A 25655-nucleotide genomic window follows, 5' to 3' on the forward strand; every position below is an offset into this window, starting at 1 on the left:
TCCCTTTCACCAGGTAGGCCGACATTAACTGCAAATGATAGCACCAAACATCTCCAAGTATCTCATCATAGGAACTATACTTTAGCAATCACTTACTGAATGTCGGCATTAGGACAGTGCTTTTTGCAAATTATATTTGTCCTATTTGCTCAATAAAGTAATGAATAAATACCACAGTTCGGATATGTTATTTTATCCCTACAACCCATCTTAAGGACAGAGAGTTCATATTTATACATTGAAATTAGAAGTGATTAAAGAAAAGTTAATTTTATATGACAATTGAATTTTAAAAGCACACAAGTACAAAGAAGATGATGGTGGAAAATAAACAACCAAGGATAGGGAAAGGATGCTTATGTAAAGGCCTGTCTCAAAATACAGATTATGCTATCTGAAATAATACCACCAAAATTGTGACAAAAGAAGCATGCATGTTTATAATTGAAATGTCCACTTTTTGGATTGTTTCTAATTAATATCTATATCTCCAACCAGAATTTAAGTTCCATGAAAGTAGAGATTGCGATTTATTTTTAAACTTCTCACTAAATTCATATGGCATTATGAGTATTCACTAAGCAAATATTTATTGAATGAAGAAATAAATGGAATAAATTAACAAAATAAATGATCATCCTTTGCCTTTTGGTTTGAAAATAACTGCTTGTTATGAGGAACGCTTTAGTCCCAGAAAATTGACACACAACTAACAAAGGTGCATTAAAAGCACTGAAACAAATTTATTCAGGACCTTGAAAAATATTCGTGCAATTGGCTTTAGTTTTAAACCAAAGCCATCTAAGGATTGTCCACTAAATATTCCTTTAGTATTGGTTTGTATATTTATGCCTCGGTCTCTATAATCTTTTCACTTTATTTGTCCTTTCTGGGGAGTTTTCTTACTAAAGTAACATTTAATATAACCCCTTGAAATAACCCTCTCACCACCTGCACCTCAACCCATTACCACTTTTTTATCAACCAGCTACCGTTTCTATGAGTCATTGATTCCAATTTTAAAATGTCATGAGGGACTACAGATACACTTTTACTTTGAGATGAAAATTCATTTTTCTTAGCTGGATTCTATAGTTACTTTTCAAAAAGCTTTTGAGAGATATAAAATTTTTCACATCTTAGACTTGTGTAGTAAAATATTATGATTTTATATTATGAACTATAATATTAACCATACTTAAAATATTATAATTTATTATTTTATTCAATAGAAGCTGCACCATTGGATCTGCTTTTAAAAATACCATCTGCATGATACACTGAAACCTACAGCACATATTTAAACTTAGCTGCTATTTTTAATTCAGATCCAAGATGCTATTAAGTGCACTCTAGATCTCCAGCTACAGAGACAACCTAGGCAGGGAGGCCATGGAAAGGGCTCCACCAGTGCAAGCCAGCAGCTGACATCCATGTGGAAATAACACAATTCATCGCTCACTCACACACCACACTGCTGGATTCGTAGTGTTCTTTCTTCACCGGCTTTGTGTCAAATATATTCTTACCTACAGGACTAAAGTGAGAGGCTCCACAAAGCACCCACGCTTTGTGGGTGTTTATTTCAAATCTCAGATGAGAGGGAGTCCCTACTGCTCTGGCTCCCCCTGCATTGTGTCCGTGGCTGGGACGAGCCTCAGGTGAAGCCTCTGGTGAAGCCTCAGGTGAAGGCTGGGTTCAGTTGAAAGGCTGCGGTGGGGGAAGCTGCGAGGTGAAGCCTGATCATTTAAAAAACGGATGTCAGGAGAAAGTTTGGAAAACATAATAATAATACTTCACAATGCATCAAACCCAGCCTTTCCATCAATGGTTTCCTAAGCTAATGACAAAGTTTCTAAGTTTTGCAGCTGTAGAACTAAAGCCCAAAAAGTAACTATTCAGTAGTAACCATATAAGATGCATAAAAGAATTAAAGTTTCAATTTATTCACATCCAACATTTGTTTCTCTTTTTGACAGGTTTGGACTGCATGTTGATTCTTGGAAAATAGAAGGCATTACTGTAATTCATCAAATTATAAATCTCCTTTTGGAAGAAATTATTTTTCCAATCGCCCCACCACCACGACCACTGCTGGATTTAACAAGTGGCATCAAGGTTAAAACAAAAAAGAAAAGAAAAAGGCTTATGTTCATTATAGTTGATTAAAAATTCCAATGCCAGGATTTTGACAATTGATTTTAAGTAAAGGTTATTTTTACTGTTATGCAAGTGTTTACTTCTACTAAATCTAAATGGGGATGTAATGTTTCTTTTATAAAAAAATATGTTTTATATACCAAAAAATAAGTCCTTAGATTGTTTTAGATTATTTTCTATATGGAGGACAAAAATACAGTCATAGTACAAACCATACAAAGTGAGACTTAGGTAATTTTTTAAATGATCATTTTGTAAATGATCAGAATTTGAGGCCGACTCCGTGACATACTAAAATTCGTCCTCAATAATAGCCATCAACCTAAAATAGTCATGGGATATTTTTGGGCTATGGTAATATAGCTGCTATTTCTTAGACATGTCTTTAAAAATTTTGTTTTATGCAGTTAAAGTAAGTTATGATAACCTTTTATTTCAGAAATTGACTTTTCAAATAATTTAATAAAATTATGTTAGGGGGAAGCAGTTTTTCTTTCTTCTGAATAGAGTCAGTGAGGATATTGCACAGGAGATAGAACTTTTGCAAATATAAAGCACAACTGGTATACTGATGAAAGGTTTAAAAATAATTTATAAAAGTAATTTAATAAAATGCCTGGGATAATAACTAGCAATTATTAACAAAACAACAATGAAGCTGTCTGTATTTTCATTTAACAACATGTTTAAGGCAAATATAGAGTCACTATTAAAATCTAATATTAAGTAGTAAATTGATGTCCAGTATACAATAAAATAAAAATTGATGACAAGGCTAATTTCTCAGTTGGGGTTGAGCACAGCTCATTGTGGCTTAATAAGATGTCAGTTGGAATATCCAGAATATTTTCTAAAATAGGGCAGAGTACCTTTCCCTCACTGCGCCAGATAAAAATAACTTAACATGTTATTAAAACAAAAGGTCCCTGGCAACTAACACCAAACCAAAGAGAAGTTTTTGTTGTTTTTTTTAAAATTTCTAGTACTAATTGTGGTTCTCAAAGACATCTAGAATTGATGTTCTAATTCTCATGCAATTTCAGAAAGAAGAAATATATTTATCCTGAATGTGTTTCTGTGATTTATCACTAAACTTTAATTCAGGGGTAAAAGTTTCATCAGTAAAAGCCTATTTATATATATCACGATGGATTCTACCACCTTTTGTGGAGCAAGCGCAGCTTTTCCCTCCGATGAGCCAGGACCCAGCGTGGACTGGACACCGGGCCTGGAGGCGCAGCCCATTGACCTTCAGCTCTTGAAGGACAAAGCAGGCCCCACTGCGGCCCTGAAGGCTGGCGGGGCTGAAAAAGAGCCAGAGCATGAGGCTGGCCGGGTCCTGCCACCACCAAGCTGCTCACTAATGCCTGCTTCTCCTCCCTTCCCCAGCCCCAGTGTATTTTGAAAAGCATATGGAAGGAGGTCCTGAAATAAATCAGCTCTGCTAAGAAGTCCATCCATACTGCAGGCAAAAGTTACACATTTCCAAAGCAACATTCAATGGAATCAAAGAGTTGGTTTAAAAAAATGTATCTGCATTTTATAATTCATATGCAAGGAAAGACTGTCAGGTGAAAAGCAAATAAACCACATCTGTTTATGTTTTAATTTTGTAAAAATGAGGAAAAAATACCCAATTTTATTAAACGTGGAATGTTCATGGACAGATAAAAGAAACAACGCAACTTCGTTTAGTAATCAACATTAACATTTAAGAATATCAAAATAGTTTCTCTAAATGAAAGAGCCTTTTATTTAATGTTTGGTAAGAACTGGAAGTTCCCATTATTTGTCCACGAAGCCTTCTAATGAAGGGGCTTCCTCACACAGGAATCTGGTAGGACTTGGCACGTGAATTGTAACTTTTCAACCACATACAACTTTCACATGTTATAGCGTCACTCATTCAGACAGTCTTACACATACATACTTTAATATTAAAAATACACATGGCTTTAAAGCTGAAAATTGGTTCTAAAGTACATTTTCTACAACAACAGCAGGACCCCATATTCTTTAGGCATGGGCGTGGATTTTCCCCACTGGCCTGTCAGTCAGCTTTCCCTGATAGGGTCAGCCTTCCTGAAGGACTGCAGGCCCGTGTGCCTGATCACGGGCAGGCAGGGCGGGCGTTCTAAGGTGGGAAGGAGCTGTTCCACAGCACAGGTGCTGCCACCGTGTGATTCCCTCTGGATAGACTCAACAAGTCTTCATTCTCCAAACGCCACCAGCCAGACACAGTCACAGTGCATGGCTTGTTGGCTCAGAGGTCAAAGCTTCGTTTCAAGAAAAAAGTGTTTGTGGAATAGCACCATAGGAAGTCTTTCAGAAACTAACCCTGTCCCCCAACATTGCACTGTGTGAGCCAATTCCCAGTAGGAAAAGAAAGAGTTCTTTCAATCACGAAAGACCTGCTTTCACCTCATTTCATTGTTCTTAAATACAGCATTAACTATGACAACATCAGCAATGACAACTACAACTCCAGGTCCAAGAACAGTTGAAGGGAAGACAACGGCAGCGTGAGGACTGGCGTGTGAGCCCATGAAGGAGTCGTCCGGAAGTCACACTCACACCTTCTGGGAGGGTCCACCTGCTCCTAAGACATCACAAGGCTTCTTGGATTTGGGGTGCGAAGGCAGCACTTCCACAGAGGGAGCTGTTCATCGATCAGCTGGGTATGTTCTGTTATTAACTCGACGTCTAGAGTTTAGCTGCAATAACTGACACTATTGACAGTTCAAACTTATCAAAATGCCAGTAAATGAAGTGGTTTCAGGTTCATCTGTGTTCCAAAGAGGCTAAGCTGGGCTGCAAGTGAAAATAGTGAAGCTGCGTGGTTCCAGTGTCCACACCCATTTGAAGTACAAACCACCCTTAGAAACGCGTATTTGACATCTCCCGGTACAGATCTCGTTCACGCTGTGTCCTACACAAAAAAGCAATTATACTAAGAAACGGGCAGAGGGTTTCCAGCTTGTGACCTGCAAGATCATTTTATTTCCACCAAATCTTGAAAACTTGTCAAAATGAATATTCTGCGGGGTCCAGGCCCCCGGCGCGCGTTGTCTGACGCGAGGTGGGGTGTGAGGCGGGCACAAGAGCGGGTGGAGTCCGCGGCGCACACCTGCCCGCTCCCCAACCGCGCTTCCCTCCTGCTGCTGATGGAGGCTGCCAGACACCGCTCCTGCACCACACCTGTCCGGCCTTTGATTTTGTCCAAACTCACCATATAAAACATTTGTCCTAAGAGTTTCAGTTTTAAAAAAATACATCTTCTCTCCACTATGTGCATTTCTACAGGTTCTGATGGAGGTTTTGGTGTTATTTTTTGGTATGCGTCGTATCTGGAGACTTTATGCTTTTGTATCTTATATGAAATCCTTTCTTGTTGATTGTGTCATCAGTATGAAAATGAATTAAAACTGCATCCCCGATTGAAGAGATCTCCTCTGGTGGCTGAAGAAGAAAAACAAGGAAATAAACAGTAAAACAAGTTACTTTTTCTCAGCTTGGTACAATATTATCTTTATCAACCCTCCCAACAGCCTTGCAGAATACATACAATTTGCTTCTTTGTTCCACAGATGGAAAAACCTGCGTTTGGCCAAGCCACTCGCCGCCCCTCCCGGGCTCATCTCTGGTCAAGCGCGGCTGCCCGGCGCCCCGCCCCTCCCCAGGCCGCGCCTCCCTCCGGCCCTCAGGTCCCCCCAGGTGGCCAAGCTCAGTTCCCTCGATTTACAAAGAAGTAAATCCAGGCCGGAGAGGGTAGGACATTATGAAATTCGTTTCAGAAGTGCCGCCGAGGCATGGCATGTTCTAACTATGCAAGCGCATGATGTCTCATTCGAGTTGCTCTCCGGTCAAGAGCTCCGACATATTATTTACTCTGGATTAACTCTGAATGTAGACATTAAAACACGGGACTGAGGTCCTTTCTTCTGACTTTATCCGGCTGTCTGTGCGGCACGCGCAGATGTACAGCCGAGGGTCCCTCGGCGGCCACACCACCTGCGACCAGGCTCTGCGGCCACGCACGTTTGTCGGAGTGTCGGTGTGAGCGCGCGCGTGCCAGCTTCCCTCCACGCTTTGATGTAGGGAGGTGCCACCGCCCTCGAGGCCGTGCGTTTCCGTCATTAAACAGTTAAGCATGGATCGCACAGTTAAGGGTCACCACGGAAGTTAGAACATGCCAAGTCCCGAGCCACCCTGGCAGCGCTCTGTGCACGCGCCACGGGACACCGCGGAGCCCACGGAGAGGCCGAGCGGCGGGGAGGGGGGGTGAGGGCGGGGGGTCGTGGCGGGAGGGATAAGCGGGGCGCGGGGCGGAGGTAGGGCGGGGGGTAGGGCGTGGGGGGGGACGAGGAGGAGGACGGGGGAGGACGTGGGGGGAGGAGGACGAGGGGGGCACGGCGGGGGGGCCGGCCCTGCCCAGGCCTGTGCCCCGGGGGCTGAACCCCTGGCCGAGGAGCCGGGGGCGGCGGGGCCCCCACGTGGGGCCCGACTCACCCCTGAGCCGCAGAAGCGACCCAGCGCCGGGGCCGCGGCGTCGAGACCATCCAGCAGCTGGACGTAGTCGTAGCCGCAGTCGGCCTCCTCCTCCACCTCGAAGGCCGGGAAGGTCAGCTGCAGCCGCCAGCCGGGCGCCGCCACCAGCCGCCACCAGCAGTCGGCCCGGCCCGGGTAGGGGCTGGCCCCGAACTGGGCGTGCGAGAACAGGTCCCGGGGCCCGGGCACGGCCCTCAGGCGGCCCCCGCACTCTGCGGGACAGAACGAGTGGCTCAGCCGCCCGCCGCGCCCAGCCTCAGGCCCCCGCCCCGTAGCTGCCCGGTCCCACGGCGCCGCCCCGCCTGGCCCCTGCCAGCCTCGGGGCCCAGCCCGGTGCCCAGCTCCTTGGGGCGCCTGCAGACGCCCGCCCGCCAGGCACCTGCCGCCCACGGGCGCGCTGCTGAGCTCCGCCTGCAACACTGCCTGTCCCGGCCGCCTTTTGTCATGATGCTAGCCGTAATATTTCCATGAAGATAAAGTGAAGGCTTCACGCCACTTTAATTCTTATAATTTAAGAACTCAGAACCCAAAGGGATAAGAAATTACTGGGAATTCAATAAAATATATAAAACTCCTCTGTGCGAATGGGTTGTTGTGCAGACGTCCTCAGGGAGAGTTCTCCCATCCTGTTACTTTCCCACGGAGCCCTCAGCCGCCGCTGCCTAACTGCAGTGGGAAGCAGACTCCTCGGTAACTAGAGCTACCTTTGCAATTCCAGAACCCATTCGGTTGTAGTTTATCTGTCTGTTATAATAAAAAAGACAATTTACAGCTTCTTAGCCAGAGAAATGTTAACAAACATATACTCCACCACTTATTACCTTTCTTCAAAACACTAAATTAATGCATAGTATGAAGATTTACATCGTGCGATCTAAAGAACCAGCGGACTAAACAGCCCTGAGAGCGCGGAGCCCTTAGGGGATCAGAGACGGCCTGGGCCGAGGAGGTGCGCCATGCGTGCGCGTGGGCCCGTGGAGAGAAGGAAAACAGGGAGGAGGCCCCTCAGGCGGTGAAAGGTGCCTGAAGGAGAGAGCAGGCCTAGCGTCCATCCCAGTTTCCCAAGAACGAGGGGACGCCTGGGAAGCAGGAGTTTCCGTGCTAACACAGGAAAGTCCTGGGAAGACCACGGAGGGTTGGGAGAGGACAAAGCGCAGATGCCGAGCCCTGGACAATCCAGCCCCGGGCAGTAAACACGGCCGCGACTCTCCTGCTGTCCCTGGAAACTCAGGATGCACCGGCAGCTAGCGGTCTCACCTGGAGTTCTCAGTACAGTGGCACGTGGTTCACGCATATCGGCTTTGGTGATTTTAACTACGGAGGTAGCTCCCAGGTATGGAGGTCATTCAGGTGGTCCCGAGAGCACCTGGGCTCACCACACATCGAGGCCCTGGCAGAACCCCTGCGTGTCCAGATGCGCGTGTGACGGACACCGCGGAGAGCGCCCAGCTCCGGGTCCCAGGCCGCGAACGCCTGCCCAGTAAGGCTGTGGGACATGGTCCATGCAGACACCCAATGTCTGTGAGATGCTGAGGCATCTCCATGTCATTAACCCAAGCAACTGCCGAGATTACTGACGTGAACAGGGCGCGACATGGACTTGCCTGGCTCCCTGCCTCTCCTGTCGTCTCCACCGCTCTAGCTTCACTTCTAACACAGCGAGCTGCGCAATCCACGTCACGCCCACGTCTGCGAGGAGCGGGTGAGCTAATTAATATATGTGGAATGCTAAGAAGGCGCCTGGCACATGGTAAAAGCCGTAGAAATGTGAGCTATCGCTATTGCTATTTTCCAGGGAGAAGCGCTAACTGCTGTAATCTATACTTCTAGAGATTCACTCAGGTATGTAATTAAAAGCCAGAAAAAATGAAAACAACTTAAAATACTATTAGTCTGCTATCAGAAAGAAAAAAATATATTTTTGAAGGCCAGAGAAATATTTCAGAAAAATATTTCTAAACTCAATATATAAACCAGTGCAATCTCATTTCCAGGTTAAAGAAAAATTCTGCTTAGTCACAAAGTCGGAAATAATTGACTGAATCTATTTACACCTTTGTAAAAATTGTCAGTGTGTTCCCCACTTTCTATCCCATGCCCAGAGCAGCTGAAGGGAAGGGGCGTGGGGGAAAGGGGCACCTGCTGGGCGCCTGCCCGGCAGAAAGAAGGTAGCAAAGCAAAAGCCAAGATACAAAAGAAGCAATTTTGGCCAGCCCAAGACTGGAACCGACATAAAGGAGGAAATGAAGTATTTAAACAAAATGGGAAAAGCAATTTCCCAAAGCTTTGTACATATGAAAACCACAGTGAGGTGTCATTAATAGATTTTATTAAAAACTTCCAAAAAATGGCATCTATTAAAAAATGACTTCAACTATATTTGAGGATGACTAGAAATCTTCTCAAAAGTTCCACCACTGGTTTGCTTATTAATTCCAAGTACATTCCTAAGGATAACTGGTCAAACTAATAACACCTGGAATTAATCTTTCAACCATAAAAAAAAAACCAAACCAAACCTAGGGAATTCAGTCCACAGGATGCACTTTGCAAGGATGAACACTGAAGCACCACATGCACAAGAGGTGTGGATAGAATATGTCCTCAGAGAAATTCCCTGGGCAGGAAACAGTAGGCAACATGAGGGCAACTGCTTACCAGTGTTTTTGAGAAGCCCTGTGGGTATTCTTTAAATACGGTCAATATATCATTTAACACCATCCCCTTTAAAAGACTGTAAATATCCCTGTTAATTTATTGAGTCTGAGATTTATAAAAGCAGTAGTTTAGCAGGTCAGCAATGCAATTTTTAAATCAGTTGTTTGACTCTATGAGCTATGATTGCATCATCTACAGATTCTGGGAAGTGGAAAATGAAAGCTGAATAGCAAAGTTTACAAAGGGAAGGAAAGCCTGGGTGGCCTTCTTATTAATTTGGGAAGACATGTTTGTTTATTGTCTGGCAAAGTATTAAATTCCCACAGAGGTGCTATAATTTAAGCTATAAATGCCTGTAGGAAGCATTCAAATATAATTGAGTCAGATCAAAATGATTAGCTTTTATTAAGGAGTCTAATATTGTACCGTCTGATTTCTAAATGACACTGATAAGCAGTCTGATGTTTCATGTCACAAGAAAGAAGCCCTTCCAGGGAAAATGCCATGTTTTCAACAAGTGTTTTCTCTTCCTGCTTCTCCTCTCTTTCTGTATTACAGCCATACTCTCCCTCCTGGACAAAACAGGGATTTTTCCCTTGAAACATTTGTTTCCTTCAATTAGTTTATGCAAAGGCAGAGTAATACCATTTGTTACCTGATTAAAATAAATTTGAACATAGAATTTGGACCAGTAGAAAGTGGAAAAAAGGACTCTTTCCAAAAAACGTTCACTCCCCATGGAGAACACTACTTGTGAAAAAGTAATATTAAAGCTACACTGGAGCAATATTTCTAATCACCAGATTTCAAGAAGATTTTCTTACGGATACTATTAAAATTGTATGCATACATATGAATTTACTTTAGCAAATTAAAGGGGCCCCTCAGTGCCCATCAATACTAGCAGGTATATTCAACAAAGCACGAAATGATGGATCCAGGTTTTGCGCAGGGAGGAAAGGTGGGTAGATGTCACATCCTTGCGTTGGCTGTCTGCACAGCAGCTGAAATTGAGAGGTTAGAATGGAATATCAGAAGTTTAACTTAGCCTATCTAGGCTGTCAGAAGGGAAGAATTCCTTTTACTTTCCGATAAAGCTAACAAATTCTGTATTTTCCCACTGATGGCTTTATCTTACAATGTCTACCCAAGACAGGTGTCAGATAAGTAGCTGATGAAGGACTGAGGAATAAGTAAACCTGTTAAAGGGAAAGATATGAATAGAAATAAATATAAGGAATTAAATAAGAATATTTCAGCATTTAACGCTACCAGAAGATAAGAGCTATCCACGGAAAATTCCAAGATGGCCCGTTAAGAATGAGCCAAAATTTACATGTGAAGGAAAGACAAAATAAAGCAAAACAAACAGGCCATGTCAAAAATTTTGACAAGAGCAATTAAGAAGGAATTTAAAAGACAAGGCTTTAATTCCAATTGTCACTTTTTTGTGCTTCATTCATTATCATTTAACTTTGTAGCCTTGGATTGCTGATTTCTCAAAGGAAAAGGACTGAAGACTATCCAAGCCACACTAGCCCAATAAAGTGTGACTGAGTTTACTTAACTGGGTACTTCTATGGTGGATGAGAATAAAAGGAGCCAAGTCAGTTATACATTTTGAGCATAAGATTTGCCTAATATTTATATAAGGAAGTGTTCAACTATTACCGATTTCTTCAAATAATAATGACAAAGTTTTGTATCAGTTTTCTTCCTAAGCCAAAATGTTTACATTAGAAGAAAATGCACTGTAATGGAAAGTGTGTGACCTTTGGAGACAAACAGAATTAGGATAAAATCCAGACTTTGTTACTATTTTAGAAAACTTTGCAAATTACTTGGTCCTTCAGATATCAATTTCTTCATCTGCAAGTGAAGATAGTAATACCTACCTCACTGACTTCTTTGGCGAACCTTAGGGTTGCAACACATGATCTCTGATATAATAAATGTGAATAGATAATGGAAATGACTCTTAACAGGAACATACTAAATACTACGAATAGGACGCATAGGCAGAAGTTGTGAGAACTGGAAAGGCATGGAATTTCATAGCAGTGAGTGACTCTGAGGCTATGGTTGTGGGGAAAGTGACATTCAGAGAAATTAACTGCTCCAGAGCCCCCAGCTCAGTCACGGCACAACCCTGCCAAGAGTCACATCAGCGAAATGTAATCTTAATCCTTCCATTCCCAAGGGGTAAAAGGAAACCCCCAAAGAAGTAAGGTTTTATAAAAGTAAAAAAAAGAGGAATTTATACGTAGGTATTTTTAAAATGTTGTATCAGCTATGTCAAAAATTTTTACAGTATATTTTCACGCTGCATTCTCGGACTCTGTGATAGCCAGGATATTAAAATATATTCCATGAACTCTGAGCTTTTAGAAAAACATACTGATGGAGTACCAGGATTTCATTTTTCTACTCTTTCAACATGTTACAAGAAATCAGGAAAATATTTAAAGCGTAAGCATCAAATGTATGAAAAGAATGTCTTCAAATATGGAGTTTCTATGGTCTGTGAATGCTTTTTCCACAAAAGTATAATGTTTAATTTAATTGGCAGAAATACTCAATTTTCATTATCGATAGAGTCCTGCCTTTACTCATATGGATCACAGCAATATCCACTTCATCACAAACACACTGTGATCTAATACATAATAATAATAATAAAACAGAGTGGAGGATAGTATTGGATGATGAAACTTTTAAAATTCTGATTTCGAAAGCAAAAGAAACAAAAATAAAACAAACACGAACGTCAGGGAACCATGATAAAAATACTGCACTAAAACTGCCTTATGGGAGAATGTGCACATTACTATACCGGATTTTACACCCTCGTTTCTCCCTCAAGCCTCTCAATCGTCTGTGCATCGGCATGGCCGCTAGGTGGCGCCATAAGCTAAACGACCAGCAAGTAGCTCCTAGGAACCGGTTTTTTTTTAATTGTTTGAGAAAAAAAGGGACATTCTCTAGACATTTTATGGGGTATACTACTAACATTGCTCTATTTTATAAACAATTAGATATACTCTTGCTTAAAATTGCCTATATTTTTCTAAATGAAAATGTCTTTACTAAAAAACCCAGACCAGCTGACCACATTCTTATCTTAATTTAGGGCTAGGGGAAGGATAGGTCTCATATCAAAGAAAGGAAAATGAGTCTTTGTAAAACAGAGACAAATTTACAAAATACGTTAATACAAAACCTAGGTAATCAGGAAGGTTACTCGATAAAACATTTTAAATGCAAAGTTATAGACTGCTGTCGTGTGATACCTATAAATCAAATTGTTTCAGTGAATAGGAACTACATTATCACTTTACTAGGGAAGGTCGCACTCGATGATCCTTCATTGATCATGAATCTGACAAAACCTTTTGGGTCTCTTTTTAAATGGTCAACAACAGCAAAGATACTTTAAAAGCTGCTGCGCGGTGTGCAGGTTTCACGCCCACTTACGGAGATTTCACCCGCATGCTTCCAGGTGCGTTTATGTTTCTGACTGGACCAGACGCACCCGTCCACTGAAAGAGAAAGCGGAGCGTTAGAGAAAGAAGCATGACCCTTATTTGCTGACCTGTGGAATGCGTGGCTTGAAAGCCTTTCCTTTGAACAGATGCATCAGAAATGAACCGAACAAACATTTTATTTCCAGTGGCCACAAGAGGGTCCGGCAACACGCTGCCACAGAGTCGTCCGAGAATTGGTGATTTTTCTGTTTCTCCATCAAATACTTCCAAGTGATCATAAGCACATTCTTGATGTTGCTCAATCTCAAACTCAGTAAAGGACTATTAAAAAGAAAAAAAGAAAGAAAAAAATCAATCAAAATGAGCCATTTCCCCTTGGGCAGAAATTGATATCAATTTAAGAAAACAGGCATATAGCAGATCACTGAAAGAGCTGTGGAACCAACAGAATGTGTGAACTTTGGGGGAAAAAACATAAGGAAAACTAGGTGAAAATTTCACCTGAAATCCTAGTATTGCAACTAAATCAGCTCCACAGTTTAGACAGGTTGAAACAGCAAAGTGCTATTTTATTTTAGAAGATCCATCAGAAGATTAGAGACAATCACATTAGGGGGCTGAGTCCTTTTGTTGTTGATGACTTTAACAGCACTGTATTTCAACTCTAACATAACTACGGAAACACCATTGCAGCCTGGATGCTTATACTAAGCAGAAAATCACATAAAATAATTATTATATTTTTACAAAAAGTGAATGCAATTAATCATTCCAGCATAATAAAACAAAGGGGATTTTCATTATATATTTATTTATATCTTATACACCACACTATTAGAATGCCAATATGACTTTAGAATAGACATTTTAAAATTTACTTTTCAGATAGATAGCACGCTTTACTATTTGGAGTCTAATTTATCTAGCACAGAATTTTATGATTGGGTCTTGGCATATAAAATTAATTGAATATATAACACTAAAGAGCACATAGTAGGATTGAATTAGGGTGGACCAAAAATATCATTGCTCAAATCATAAATCATTCCAGAAACTCCTGGACATTTGCCATTATAAGTTCCTCCTTTTCCTTTTTTCCAGAAAAACCATGAATTTAAAAAACAAATCATCTCCTCTACTTCAACTTATAGAACCAATCTAAACATTTATTTTTTAAAAACCTGAAGTAAAATAAAATATTCTGCAAACTTCACTAATTTTGCTAAGATTCCTGTAGCATAAAACATTTGTACATTACCTTTTTACAACACCATGTTTTATTTAATGCAATTTTGTGATCATAATTCTCAGTTTCATTGAAGACCTTCATGTGTAATCCGGAAAAATAAACAAATGAGAATGGTTCTCCTTCAGCGCTGCATGTCCTTATTTCTCCAGCCCTGCGCCACCCCCTGCCATCACTCCCGACTTTGGAGGCGTGAGGGAATGAATGAAGGGAGCAATTTATATTCATTAGGGAGGAGGAGAAAGGAATGAGAGTTACTGAAAGAGGCTAACGAAAAGGAAGAGGGCTGGCCTCTCTCCTATCTCTTTCCAGCGTGCCCTAGACAAAATGCACAAATAGAAAAGTTACCCTAGACCGGGCGTTGAAGTGGTTTGTCACACGTGGCTCCCTTCCCCGAGAACCCCGGAGCAGAAAGCAGCCACAGGAGAGCAGGTGCGACGACAGGTTCGCAGGGTTATTTGTCCTGAAGCACAACATGCAAAGCCGGGGATCGCTGAGGGCTTTGTCATTTATTAATTTCTGTCATCTGGTGGCAGAGAGGAAAGCAGAAGCCGTGCCTGCGGTGCAGAAACCGTACCGGACGGCGGCCTGGACGCGCGCCGGCGCCCGCCCCTGCCCCGTGTCTGTGAGCAGGTTGGAGTGTCCGACCAAAACCAGTGTGCGCCCAACACGGCAGGGAGGCGTCGGCTCGGCCACCCTCGTGTGCACGGAAACACGGTAGCACAAGCTTGTCACCCTATAGGGACACGCCTGCAGGAGCGAGTTGGTTGAACTACACCCAGACGTCTTTAAGTTCTTTACAAACGAAATCAAGCTTCTGAACAATGTGATTTCAAGAAAAAGATAAACACCGTCTCAGGAAATAACTGAAAGCCACTGCATTTTGGAGTAACTGTCCATTCTGAATGTGATTGTACGCGTTCGTGTACAAATGTGAGGAGGGGGGAGACGCGCGTTCGGAGTGAGCAGGAAGGAAGGAGGAGCAGCTACGCTCTAAACTGTGCCCTATCAGCGAACGGTGGACACTGGATGCGGATTTAAAGGCCACACTCGCTCTCTCCGCTGACTGGTCCACTGAAAACTGGGCGCGTGAGATGGAGGGGCATCTCCCTCTCCACGGAAACCAGGGCGTCTGCGGCAGATCACGGCTTCAACAGGCGACCCCACGCGAAGAGAGGCGCTGCGGGCCGGGAGCCGGCACCTGGCCCCCTTCTCAGTCAAGCTGCTCCTGGGATCTCACTGAACCCGTGAGAGTCGAGTCAGACAAAAGTGCCGTGGGGACGCATGCTCACGCGAGCGCGCGCCTCTCTTCGTGCGTAGATTGCCGAGCTTTCCTCCCGGAGTAGGAAGCCGTCGCTAGGTTAGCGCAGTGATTGGGTGGCCCTCTCCCAGGAGCCAGCGTACCCCCAGCTCCACCACCCACGGAGTAAAGTGTCCTCTGCTCTCGCGCCGAGATCGCCTGGGCTGTCCCTTGGTGTCAGACACACCCTCCCAGCGGTACCGCCGCAGAGCGCCACGCGCCTCTGGGCCACGCAGACGGACGCAGGAGCCCACTGGAAGGTAGAATAGCGTCTTACCTGTCTCCTGCTGGGCCCTGAAGCTCTACAGCGAAACGATACAGAACGTGAAAATTTCCAGATGCCGTGGAAATGTCCCTCGAGGACACTAAGATTTCTGACACGTCATCCAGGTTCACAGTGAGCAGCAGACAGCTGGCGAAGCTGAGCGCAGGGAGCCGTCCGGGAGCTGCATGTGTGTGGAAACACTGCCCTCCTTTTCGGTCTTAGACATTTGGATTAAGACTTTGGACATGACAGTATTATATAATTTAAACCTTATCCATACCATGCTTACATTTCTATGATGGTAGGGTCACTAAAGTAGGTGTAGAAACACCAAGAAAGAGTGCCTGTCCTGGGCGTCTCGTCGGAAATCCTCATGCATTTACCACAGGGCAAAGTACAAGATGAAGGAGCCCACTTCTCGAGGACGGAGGCTGAGCCTCGTACACTGCGCAAGTAGGAGCCGTAACTCTGGAACCATCAAGCAGGCCAAACCCACCTGGCTGAACATGAGCCAGGACTCCAGAGCAGTCCTTCCTTGGGTAAAAAAAAGCTGCTTTTATTGAAAATGTGGGTATTGGCTAAAGGGTAGGGGCCATGCAGAATAACCTCATATATTCACAAAGCACAAGAGAATAAAACGGAACCGTTAAGCGCGGAAATAGATTTAGCCGCAGCGGACATCTATACTAAGAAAATTAAAGGGACTGATGCAGTTCGAGCATCCGTGGGTAAGCCTTGGGCCCCGCTCCCAGCTGTCTCTCCCGGACCTCTTCCCTGTAAGAACTGTCATTTCATTTCCCACAAGATACTGAAGGATTGGAGGCCGCCAGGGAAGACGGAGCGGAAACACACCGTCGCCGTCTACGACCATGCTCACACCTGCTCCTGTGGATTTGTGATAAAGGATCACGTGACATGCACACGTATTCTTCTTTTCAAAATATCCCATTTATGAAGCTGTAGATTGCAACATGATGTGGCTTTGCAAAATTTTAAGGTCTGATACATCAAATAAACATGGCATGATTGTATTAGCTTGTTGCTATACTCCTACGCCAGGAACCTGATGCTTTTCTGTTCTTTTCCTTGTAATGAATGTCAATTCAAGAGCAATAAAAAAGGCACAAAAATGTAATGATCAGATGAGGTCCAAACTCAGACAGGCGAGATTCAGAACTTCAACCCTTCTCTATTAAGAAGACATTTTGTTCTGTTTGTTTTAAACAACTTTTAACCAGGGTTCTTTGTACTTTAAAACTGTTATTATATATGTATATATATACATATATATATACAAATTTATGTGTGCACACATACACACCTAGCAAAATCCATGAAGTGAATTAATTTCCTATTGTTATCAAAATTGTCTTCCCACTTAGTTAAAACAACACAGTTTATCGTCCTAGGGCTCTGGTGGTCAGATGTCTAAACTGGCTCATCAAGCTGTCTTCCCGGGGGTTGCCGGGGGGAAATCTGGGTCCTTGGCTTTTCCAGCTGCCCCTCGCACTCCTCGGCTCGGCCCGGCATCGGTGTCCAGCTCTTCTCCCACCCGCGCCCACCCAGACAGCCTTCCCCCCTCACGCTCCTTAACCGCGTCACATCTGCCGCTGGCCTTTTCCACGGGAGGTAGAACTCATTGCAGGGTCTGCCGTGAGCACACCGTTACCACAAGTAAGGGCAGAATATTTGCGGCCTCTCAATGCACGATTGTCATGGTAAATGAGCAGAAACTCTTCTCAATCCGTGCTTTCAGAGTCTTTTCCCCAACCTTCCTAACTCAGGGATCACAGATGACAGCCTGTGGCATGACCTGAAGTTTGCTTTTGTGATTCCGCTTCTCTTGGAGCCTCATCCGCTCCTCGGTGAACCATCCGCAGCTGCCTCAGTAAGTCACAGTTACAGGGAGACCCAGCGGCACTCACTACCTCGCCCCGAAGAGAGCATCTGCTTATTCTCCAGTTGATCATTAGCTCCATTTGTACCTTTTTTTTTTAGGGGCATGGTCTGGGAATCGAACCCAGGTCTCCCACATTCTACCACTGAACCACCCATGCACCCCATTAGCTCCATTTTTTTTTCTTTGCCTGGGCTGGCACCAGGAATCGAGCCCAGGTTTCCGACATGGCAGGTGAGCACTCTGCCACTGAGCCCCTGGGGCCCACCGTATTAGCTCCATTTTTAATTCTTAGGATTGAACTTCAAATTCACAAGGCTATGTAAAAACTCCCATTGATCATTGTTGAATCATCCAATAAAATGTTACATATTTTTCATTATTATTATTTGCACACTAAACAGCATCCATGTTACTTGCATTTGATAAGTCGCGATGCCCCACACTTCATATATAGGCTCTTTTAATACGCATGCACAAATTCATGATCCGTGATTCAAATTTCCAGATGAAGAAATGAATGTATTAAAAGGTTAATACTCCCAAATAACATGACTAAAAGGTGGAAGCACTAGAATCTAGACTCAGCGCTTTCGAGTTCAAGATCTTAATTCTTCATCCCTCCAGTTTTCTTACTTATGTATTTGTTTTATGTAACTATTTTCACTTTGCTTTCTGATACTACTGTTTCCCATTTAAATTATTATACATGCACCCCCACTTCCACTGTGGCTGTCTGTCCTCTCTGAGGGAGAGCAGCACAATGAAAATGAACATAAATATTGAGCTAGAACCTGGTTTTGAAGGTATCTCACTTAGTGACCGTGTTGAGTCATAAAGTCCCCAGGACTGCTTCTTTTCTAGAATTGTCATTTATTACATCAAATTGACATAACATACACGATGCCACTTTTAAGTAACTAGGTACTATGCAGTTTTGGGCAGGACAAGATGAGCCCAGTCAAGCTGTATTTTACTATTTGGGGAGAATTTTTAAGAAATGAAAAACCATTTGCAGAATTGCATATGAGATGCTGTTTATTTTTATAATTTTTAAAGATACTCCCAGGATCTCTGGATCCGAACTCCTCAGCTTATTGAATTCATATGAAGCGTTCCAGGATTTTATGATGATCAGAGAATATATCAGAAGAGGAACGGGCAAGAATACAACATTATCTTCAAGAACCGATATACTCAACTCAAACCCTACTCAACCTTTGTATTTATATTGCACAGCTGTATTATGAGAGTAAACTCACTGATTAGGGACTAAAAGTCGTATATGCATTGTGCAGCTGTGTAGATTCCGTGCCTCAGTTAGACATGTTCTCGGGTTTGGTCTGATGGGAGTTGAGCATCATGACCTCTCCATGCCGTGACTTCACTTAGCAGGGCGTGGCTCCATGAATCCCGCTGCTCTTTACACAGTCCATTGAGGTCCTTCATAGGCAGCGTGAAAGTCAGATGGGAAGGGAACCAGGAGAGGCTCCCTGGGCAGTGCCATGTGACAGAAAAGCCGAGGGTTGCCAGCAGCTCATCCTAGAATGCCACTGCATTCAGGAAGAAAGCATTGCCTTTCTGACACTTCAGTTTTGGATTTCTCTTAGCCTCCAAACTGTGGGCCACTAAATTCCCATTGATTAAGCCAATCCATTGCAAAATGTTTGTTTCAGCATCTGGGAAACTAAAACAGTAGCATACACTTAATTTCGGTCATTATTATTTTCAAAGTGTTTTATATGACTGAACACTATTTACTGTACCATCCAAAATCACCCATAAGATTTTCCTTTGAATCTGAGTTGGTATGTGTTGACCTAATAGTACTTAGCTACATCCCGGACTCTACTGAGCGAGTCCTCTCAGGAGGTAACGCGCCTTAGCTCAAGTGTGTTCTCACTCCATCCCTTAATATGTGCAGTTTCACACATTTAACTCACGTGAGAAACAGGAGCTGGCCACACATTCCCTGCGACCTCTCCACCGAGGAGTGGAACCTCGCTTTCCTCTCCTCGTCCAGGTGCTTTACCAACAGAATGTGGCAAACACAAGGTTCAGAGGCATCTCAGACCCTCCCCAGGACCTGCTGGGAAACTCTGTCCAGGAGCAGACAATAGGCTGTCCCACTGTGTGGCTCATGGAGACCTCAGGCTGATGAGCCCAGCTGAGTCCAGCTTTACCTCCACCGGGAGATGGAAATGTCACCGAGCCTCTGTCACGCCACTCCAGGTCACCTGCCAGGAGAATATGACTGACTGACACCTACCCATGCCACGTGCATCAGAACTGCCAGCAAAGCACTTTTCAAATCCTGATCCCTAGAGCTAAACATGGTATATAATAAAAGTCTATTAAATTCATTGTAACAATGAAGTTTTGGGTTAGTTTATTACGTAGCAATAGATAACTGGAATAGTGCATAAAAGAAAGTGATTGCATTACAATGCTATTAGTCCTAAGTTTCTCTGAATCTATAACAAACCACTACTGATAATTCATTCCATTTATTGTCACATGATAATATGCATCAGCTATGGGCAATCACCTGTGAACTGAATATACTTAACATAAGTAAATGCCATGCACAAAAATGCTCATATCTCACAAAGAACTTTGATTTTGTCACAATTCCTCTTACTCATATGCCAGCTTGAATCTGTGGTGACCCCAGAAAAGCCATGATGCCCCCAGAAAAGCCATGCCCTTTAACCCTCATTCATCACTGGTGGGTAGAAACTCGATTAGATTATGGCCATGGAGTTGTAACACGCCCGCTTGTGGGTGTTAACCTTTGAGTAGAGGGAGATGTGGCTTCAAACACTGCAGGTGGGTCTTGATTACTTTATTGGAATCCTTTAAAAGAGGAAACATTTGGGGGTGGGGGTGGGGTAGTGCATGGCCCAGGAAACAAACCTGGGTCTCCTGCATGGAGGGAAGGCATTCTAAGCATGGAACCACCCGTGCACCCAAAAAGGAAGCATTTTGGAGAAAGTTTGAGAATGACAAAAGCAGCAGAGACATGAGAACTACAGAGCTCACCAGCCAGCAACCTTTGGAGATAAAGAAGATGCCCCTGGGGGAGCCTCATGAAGCTCAAGGCCAGGAGAGGAGGCTAGAAGATGTCACCATGTTCACTATGTACCTTTCCAGCTGAGAGACTCTAACCCTGAACTTCATCGACCTTTCTTGAACAAAGATAACCACTTGCTGGTGCCTTAATGTAGACATTTTTATAGATTTGCTTTAATTGGAACATTTTCTCAGCTTTAGAGCTATAAAGTAACAACTTACTAAATTCCCCCCTTTTAAAGCTATTCCATTTCTGGTACATTGCATTCAGTCAGCTAGCAAACTAGAACACTCCATAATTGCTAGCTCATTTAAATAGCCATAGGATTGTAGATAATATTGCAAATAAACCAAAATGACCAGAAAATAGTTATCTCAGCTACAGTAATAAAAAGCCTAGCTTGCCCATAAACCACTACTTCCTTGTCCTTCCACATAAATCAATATCAAATTAAAAGAACACTCAGATTAGAAAGAATAGGAGAACCTTAAAAATGCACAAATTAGATTTTGTAATATTCTCGTGAAATTGTCTTGAGTGTCCATTCCCTCTTATTTACTTCTGTGTGGATGCATGAGATATTTAGAAAGGCTTCCTCCTTCTCCCAGCCAGCCTCAAGAAAAAGAAGCAGCATCTATGAGTAGAGAAAGCTCCATGGTGTCTACAGAAGCACCAAATACCGCCTTGGCCCTGTCCTTTCTGCCCTGGCTGAAACAAGACGCTAGTTTGTAACGAAGTATGTCTCAGTGGCAATTAGCCTAAGGGGATTAAAAGATTTAAGAATTTTCCACATGGCTGGGTGGAAGCTCTGTAACAAAAAGTAAGGATCTTAAAGAAATAAGCCAAAATGATTGTATTTTCAGTAATGTAGGTTCTTGATGAAATTTTCTGAATTAAAATGCCAAAATTTATAGGTATGTGATTGGATTATTTCAACTGGTGTGCACAGTTGATGACCAAATGTCCAATGTCTGCTATTTGCTGTAGATAGTGATTTCACTTTAAAGTTGTTAATATTAGTTAATAGTTTTATTACTAACGGGGAGAAATCATGGTAAACACACACACAGTAATGTTAAATATTAAACTTTAAAAGAAGAACTAACCTGTCATGATATACTTTATACTGACCCTGACTTAAGAGTGATACTGAGTTTCAGGTTTTTCATGAATTTGTTTAAGAAGTAGGAAGGTGGAAATCAATATTATGCTTTGAAACAGAAACTGTGGGTGTCAACAGCTTGTGTTTTATAAGACTTCCAGGTAATCCTGAAACATGCTAATGTTTGAAAAAGCCTGGCTTAGAACAGAAGTAAATTCCACAGAGACCACAAAATCAAATATTTATTGGGTTTTGCTCCTGGAAATGATCTTTTCAGGAAAAAGAAAGTTCCTATAGAACTGCTGAACAGGTTGTTTTATGTCCTGATTCTCAGATAGAATATTGGTGTGGAATATAAAACCTATAATTTATGAAGAAATAGACCACTGTTGAGTTAGAAAAGATGTTCACTAAGCTGAAAAGATTATAAGTGAGCATGAATAAAATGGTGCCACTTTTAAACTTGGTGTATATCAGAAATTCTACTTTCTCTTGGGACTAGATATAAAATGCTAGAAGAAAAGTTGGTCCCATGCTAAAAATCCATACACAATAAAAATTCTTATTTTTTCCAAAGCCATCAAAGAACTGAAGTGGCAAATCAATCGAATAATCTAAAATCCACTGAGTGTCTAGCTTCTCTTCCAAATGGAGGTAGGGCACAACACTGTCTTGCATGGGCAGGTCAGAGGAAGAAGAGATGATGGGTGTAGGAAGTAGTTGCTAGAAATAAGTGAAAAATCTGAAGACCTGCTGAGACTCTTTCTTTCTGTAGATCAAATCCCTAAACCAAGAGGCAGCAAACCAAGTCACCTCCAAGGAAAAGATGACAATCCGCTGTGGCCAGGGGAAAAGCACAAGTAAAAAAAAATCCTTCTACTCCTGGGAAAGAGGTAAGAAGAGGGAAAGGAAACCTTCTCCAGAAGACCTATGAGAATGAAGAGGTAAGATCATCAGAAAGCCTCAACCCCAAGACCCAAACATACAGGGACAGTCTAATGTGGAGACCATACTAACTCAACAGAGAATACCCTTCCCTCATTACCAGACCAGCAAATACCAAGTAACAAGCAACTACATTTTAACACTGGAGGATGAAAGAGAGTCGAGACATGCAATATTTCATGGAGGTGAACAGGGAAGGAGAAGGATTGAAAAAAATACCTCTGAAATTCTACCAAAGAAATTTGAATGCAGAGGTGAATTGAAGGAGAAAATCCAAACTCAGTTTAATTCCTGACTAGGTACTTTCAACTCTCCCTACACACACACACATATTAAAGTCTAGCTAGATGAGATGTGTGCCCATTTCTAGATATCAAGTCTCTACATTCAATATCTGGCAGTTAATAAAAAAAATATATGCTATGCAAAAAAGCAAGGAGAAGCAATGGGAAAACACAATCAACAGAACAGATGTAGACATGACCCTGATGTTGTAGCTATCAAACAAAATGAACACAAACTATGATAATATGTTAAAGACTCTAATGAAAATGCAGGCAGCATGCAAGAACAGATGGGTAATTTCAGCAGAATGATGGATGCTATAATAAAATCAAATGGAAATGACAGAAATAAGAAATATTTTATAGAGATAAAGAACACCTCTGACAAGATCATTGGTAGACTTAGGACAGCCCCAGAAAAAATCACTGAATGTGAAGAAAGGTCCACGGAAATTACTTAAACTGAAAACTGAAATGCAAAATGAGTAAAGAAGGGGAAAAAAACCATGTATACAAGAGCTATAGTGCCTTTCCAAACAATCAAGCATGTGTAATAATCCAATTCCCAGATCACAGAAAAAGAAGAGAGACAATGAGGCAGAGAATTTATTTGAAGAGACATAAAATGGTTGAAAATTTTCAAAAATTAATGACAGATGTAACACAGATCTAAAATCTACAGAGAATTTTGAGCAGGATAAATTCCACAAAATTAAACACCCCACACACACTTACACACAAATACATACACGTGCTTTATATTCAAACTGATAAAAATAAAAGATAAAATGGAAATTTTGAAGGCATCTGGAGAAAAAGAAACATTACTTACACAAAAATGAGAATAGATTTACAACATACTTCACATCCAAAACTATGGAAGTCAAGAGACAATGGAGTGAAATAGATAAAGCGCAGAAAGAAAAACAAAACTGTCATGATAGAATTCTATATCCAATGGAAATACCTTCCGAAAGTGAAGGTGATTTTTCCTTCCAGGTGCTCCAAAACACCTAGAAGACTAGAAGAATTATTTCTTTTCTTTTTGTGCAAAATAACATGCAAAAGAAAAAAGCAATAAATTTCAAAGCACATCACAACAATTACTTGGGGAACAGATTTCAGAGTTTGGTGTGGGTAATTCCACTTTAACAATAAAAAACCTTTTTAAAAATGAAGGTGGAATAATGGTTTCAGACAATGACTGCTTAGAGAAATTACCAACAGACCTGTATTATACGACATATGAAAGAAAAATCTTCAGCCAGCAGCAATATGATACCAGACAGAAACTTGGTTCTACGCAAAGAAATGTCTCTAGAAAATGCAGTTTCTCAACTTCCTCAGTAAAGTTATTGCTGAAAAGAATAAAGACTCTTAACTCAGCCCATCAGCTTCAAACAGGGATGGTCTGTTTCATTCAGGACCATGGACAGGACCGGAAAGCAATCAAGTTCCTATAGTGCTGTGATATCAGCATCCAGGGTTCTTTAAGAGAGTTACTCAAATGAATGGCTGTCTCTGTTTGCAAAGTCACTCCCTGATGTATCATAAGTATGAAGGAAGATTGGAAGGACCCATAAAAGAAATGTGATTTTCTTAATGAACATCTCTGTTTTTATTTTATAATGCCATAATCGAATAAGGTCTCTTTACTGACCAGAGAGAATTTGCTGAAAAGAAGGGCCCCAAAAGGGAATTTTTAAAACTCAATCATATGCCTGGAATGATCCAATGAGCTGTCTTGGGCTGGTAGTCTCCTTCTTGAGACATTTCTTTGTCTTCTGACATGGTCCTGCAAGACTCTGTCCTGAGCCGTCCTAGTTGCAATCCCCCGACATCTGATTCAGAAAATCTTGTCCCAGCATTTTCTTGTCAAGGTACCAGCAGAGGTAGAGATAAATGTGCTCCTGTTTAGGATATATCTTTTAAGGTACAGCCAATAGGACTTACTGACAGATAGAACATGGATGTGAAGGGAGAGGTGGAAATAACGACTCCAGGTTTTCTGGCCTCAGGAACTGGGAAAATGGAGTTTCTAGTTACTGAGATGGGAAGGACTGAGAGGTTGGTTGTTGTTTCTGTTGGTCACGGTAAGGAATCAAACTTTTTCAATTTTGAGAAAAAGTCTGAGATCATTATATCTACCTAAGAAGTAGTCATCTAAATCAATGATTAAAACATCATACACAATAAGTATATCTTACATATGCTTGTGTATAGATGTATAATTGGCATTTCATATTTCACCTTATGAAATTTTCATACTCAATCTGATTTTAGATTTTGCTATCAAACCTAGAATTTGAGACAAAACTTTTTGGAGAGTGTGAAGAAAAATAAATAGATATCTATATGTAGATATTTGTTCAAGTTATTTTGTAATTTGCAAAGTAAGATTTGGAATATTCTATAATAAAGTAAGTCAAATATCTTAAGGAAAGAAGTAGCCATCTAACGGCAATGGAAGGCCAACAGATCAGTCAGAAATCAAGAAAAGAATATCCTTCCAGGAAAAAATGTTGTTTTTGATGAAAGACCCTGAATCTGAGCCTGAAAGCCTTGAAAAGAATGGTGACTATTCAGAAGAAATCTATTGGTAGGGTGCCGAAATAATTCAAAGGAGAAAAGACACAACATAATAAAAGACCTGACAAAACTTTGGACATAAGCAAAGATTGATTCTTTTTCC

At 42.0% G+C, this 25655-nt stretch overlaps 1 protein-coding gene and 1 long non-coding RNA gene across 2 annotated transcripts in view; one reads left to right on the plus strand and one right to left on the minus strand.

Annotated features, from left to right (window-relative positions):
* The window catches only part of LOC143669998 (uncharacterized), a 46724-nt gene extending 44519 nt beyond the window's left edge, over window positions 1-2205 (plus strand). The window contains exon 7 of the long non-coding RNA XR_013169200.1: window positions 1980-2205. This is a non-coding gene — a long non-coding RNA (uncharacterized LOC143669998). The remainder of the gene's footprint in view (window positions 1-1979) is intronic.
* A 638-nt stretch (window positions 2206-2843) lies between these two features.
* Window positions 2844-25655, minus strand: part of TLL1 (tolloid like 1) — a 120604-nt gene continuing 97792 nt past the window's right edge. Inside the window, exons 18-20 of the mRNA XM_077144152.1 lie at window positions 12959-13172; window positions 6670-6920; window positions 2844-5619 (exon numbers count right to left, since the gene is read on the minus strand). Of these exons, the coding sequence (XP_077000267.1) occupies window positions 5485-5619; window positions 6670-6920; window positions 12959-13172 (600 nt within the window). The 3' untranslated portion in view covers window positions 2844-5484. The remainder of the gene's footprint in view (window positions 5620-6669; window positions 6921-12958; window positions 13173-25655) is intronic.

This window comes from Tamandua tetradactyla, chromosome 26 (assembly GCF_023851605.1).
Source record: "Tamandua tetradactyla isolate mTamTet1 chromosome 26, mTamTet1.pri, whole genome shotgun sequence".
NCBI classification, from domain to species: domain Eukaryota; kingdom Metazoa; phylum Chordata; class Mammalia; order Pilosa; family Myrmecophagidae; genus Tamandua; species Tamandua tetradactyla.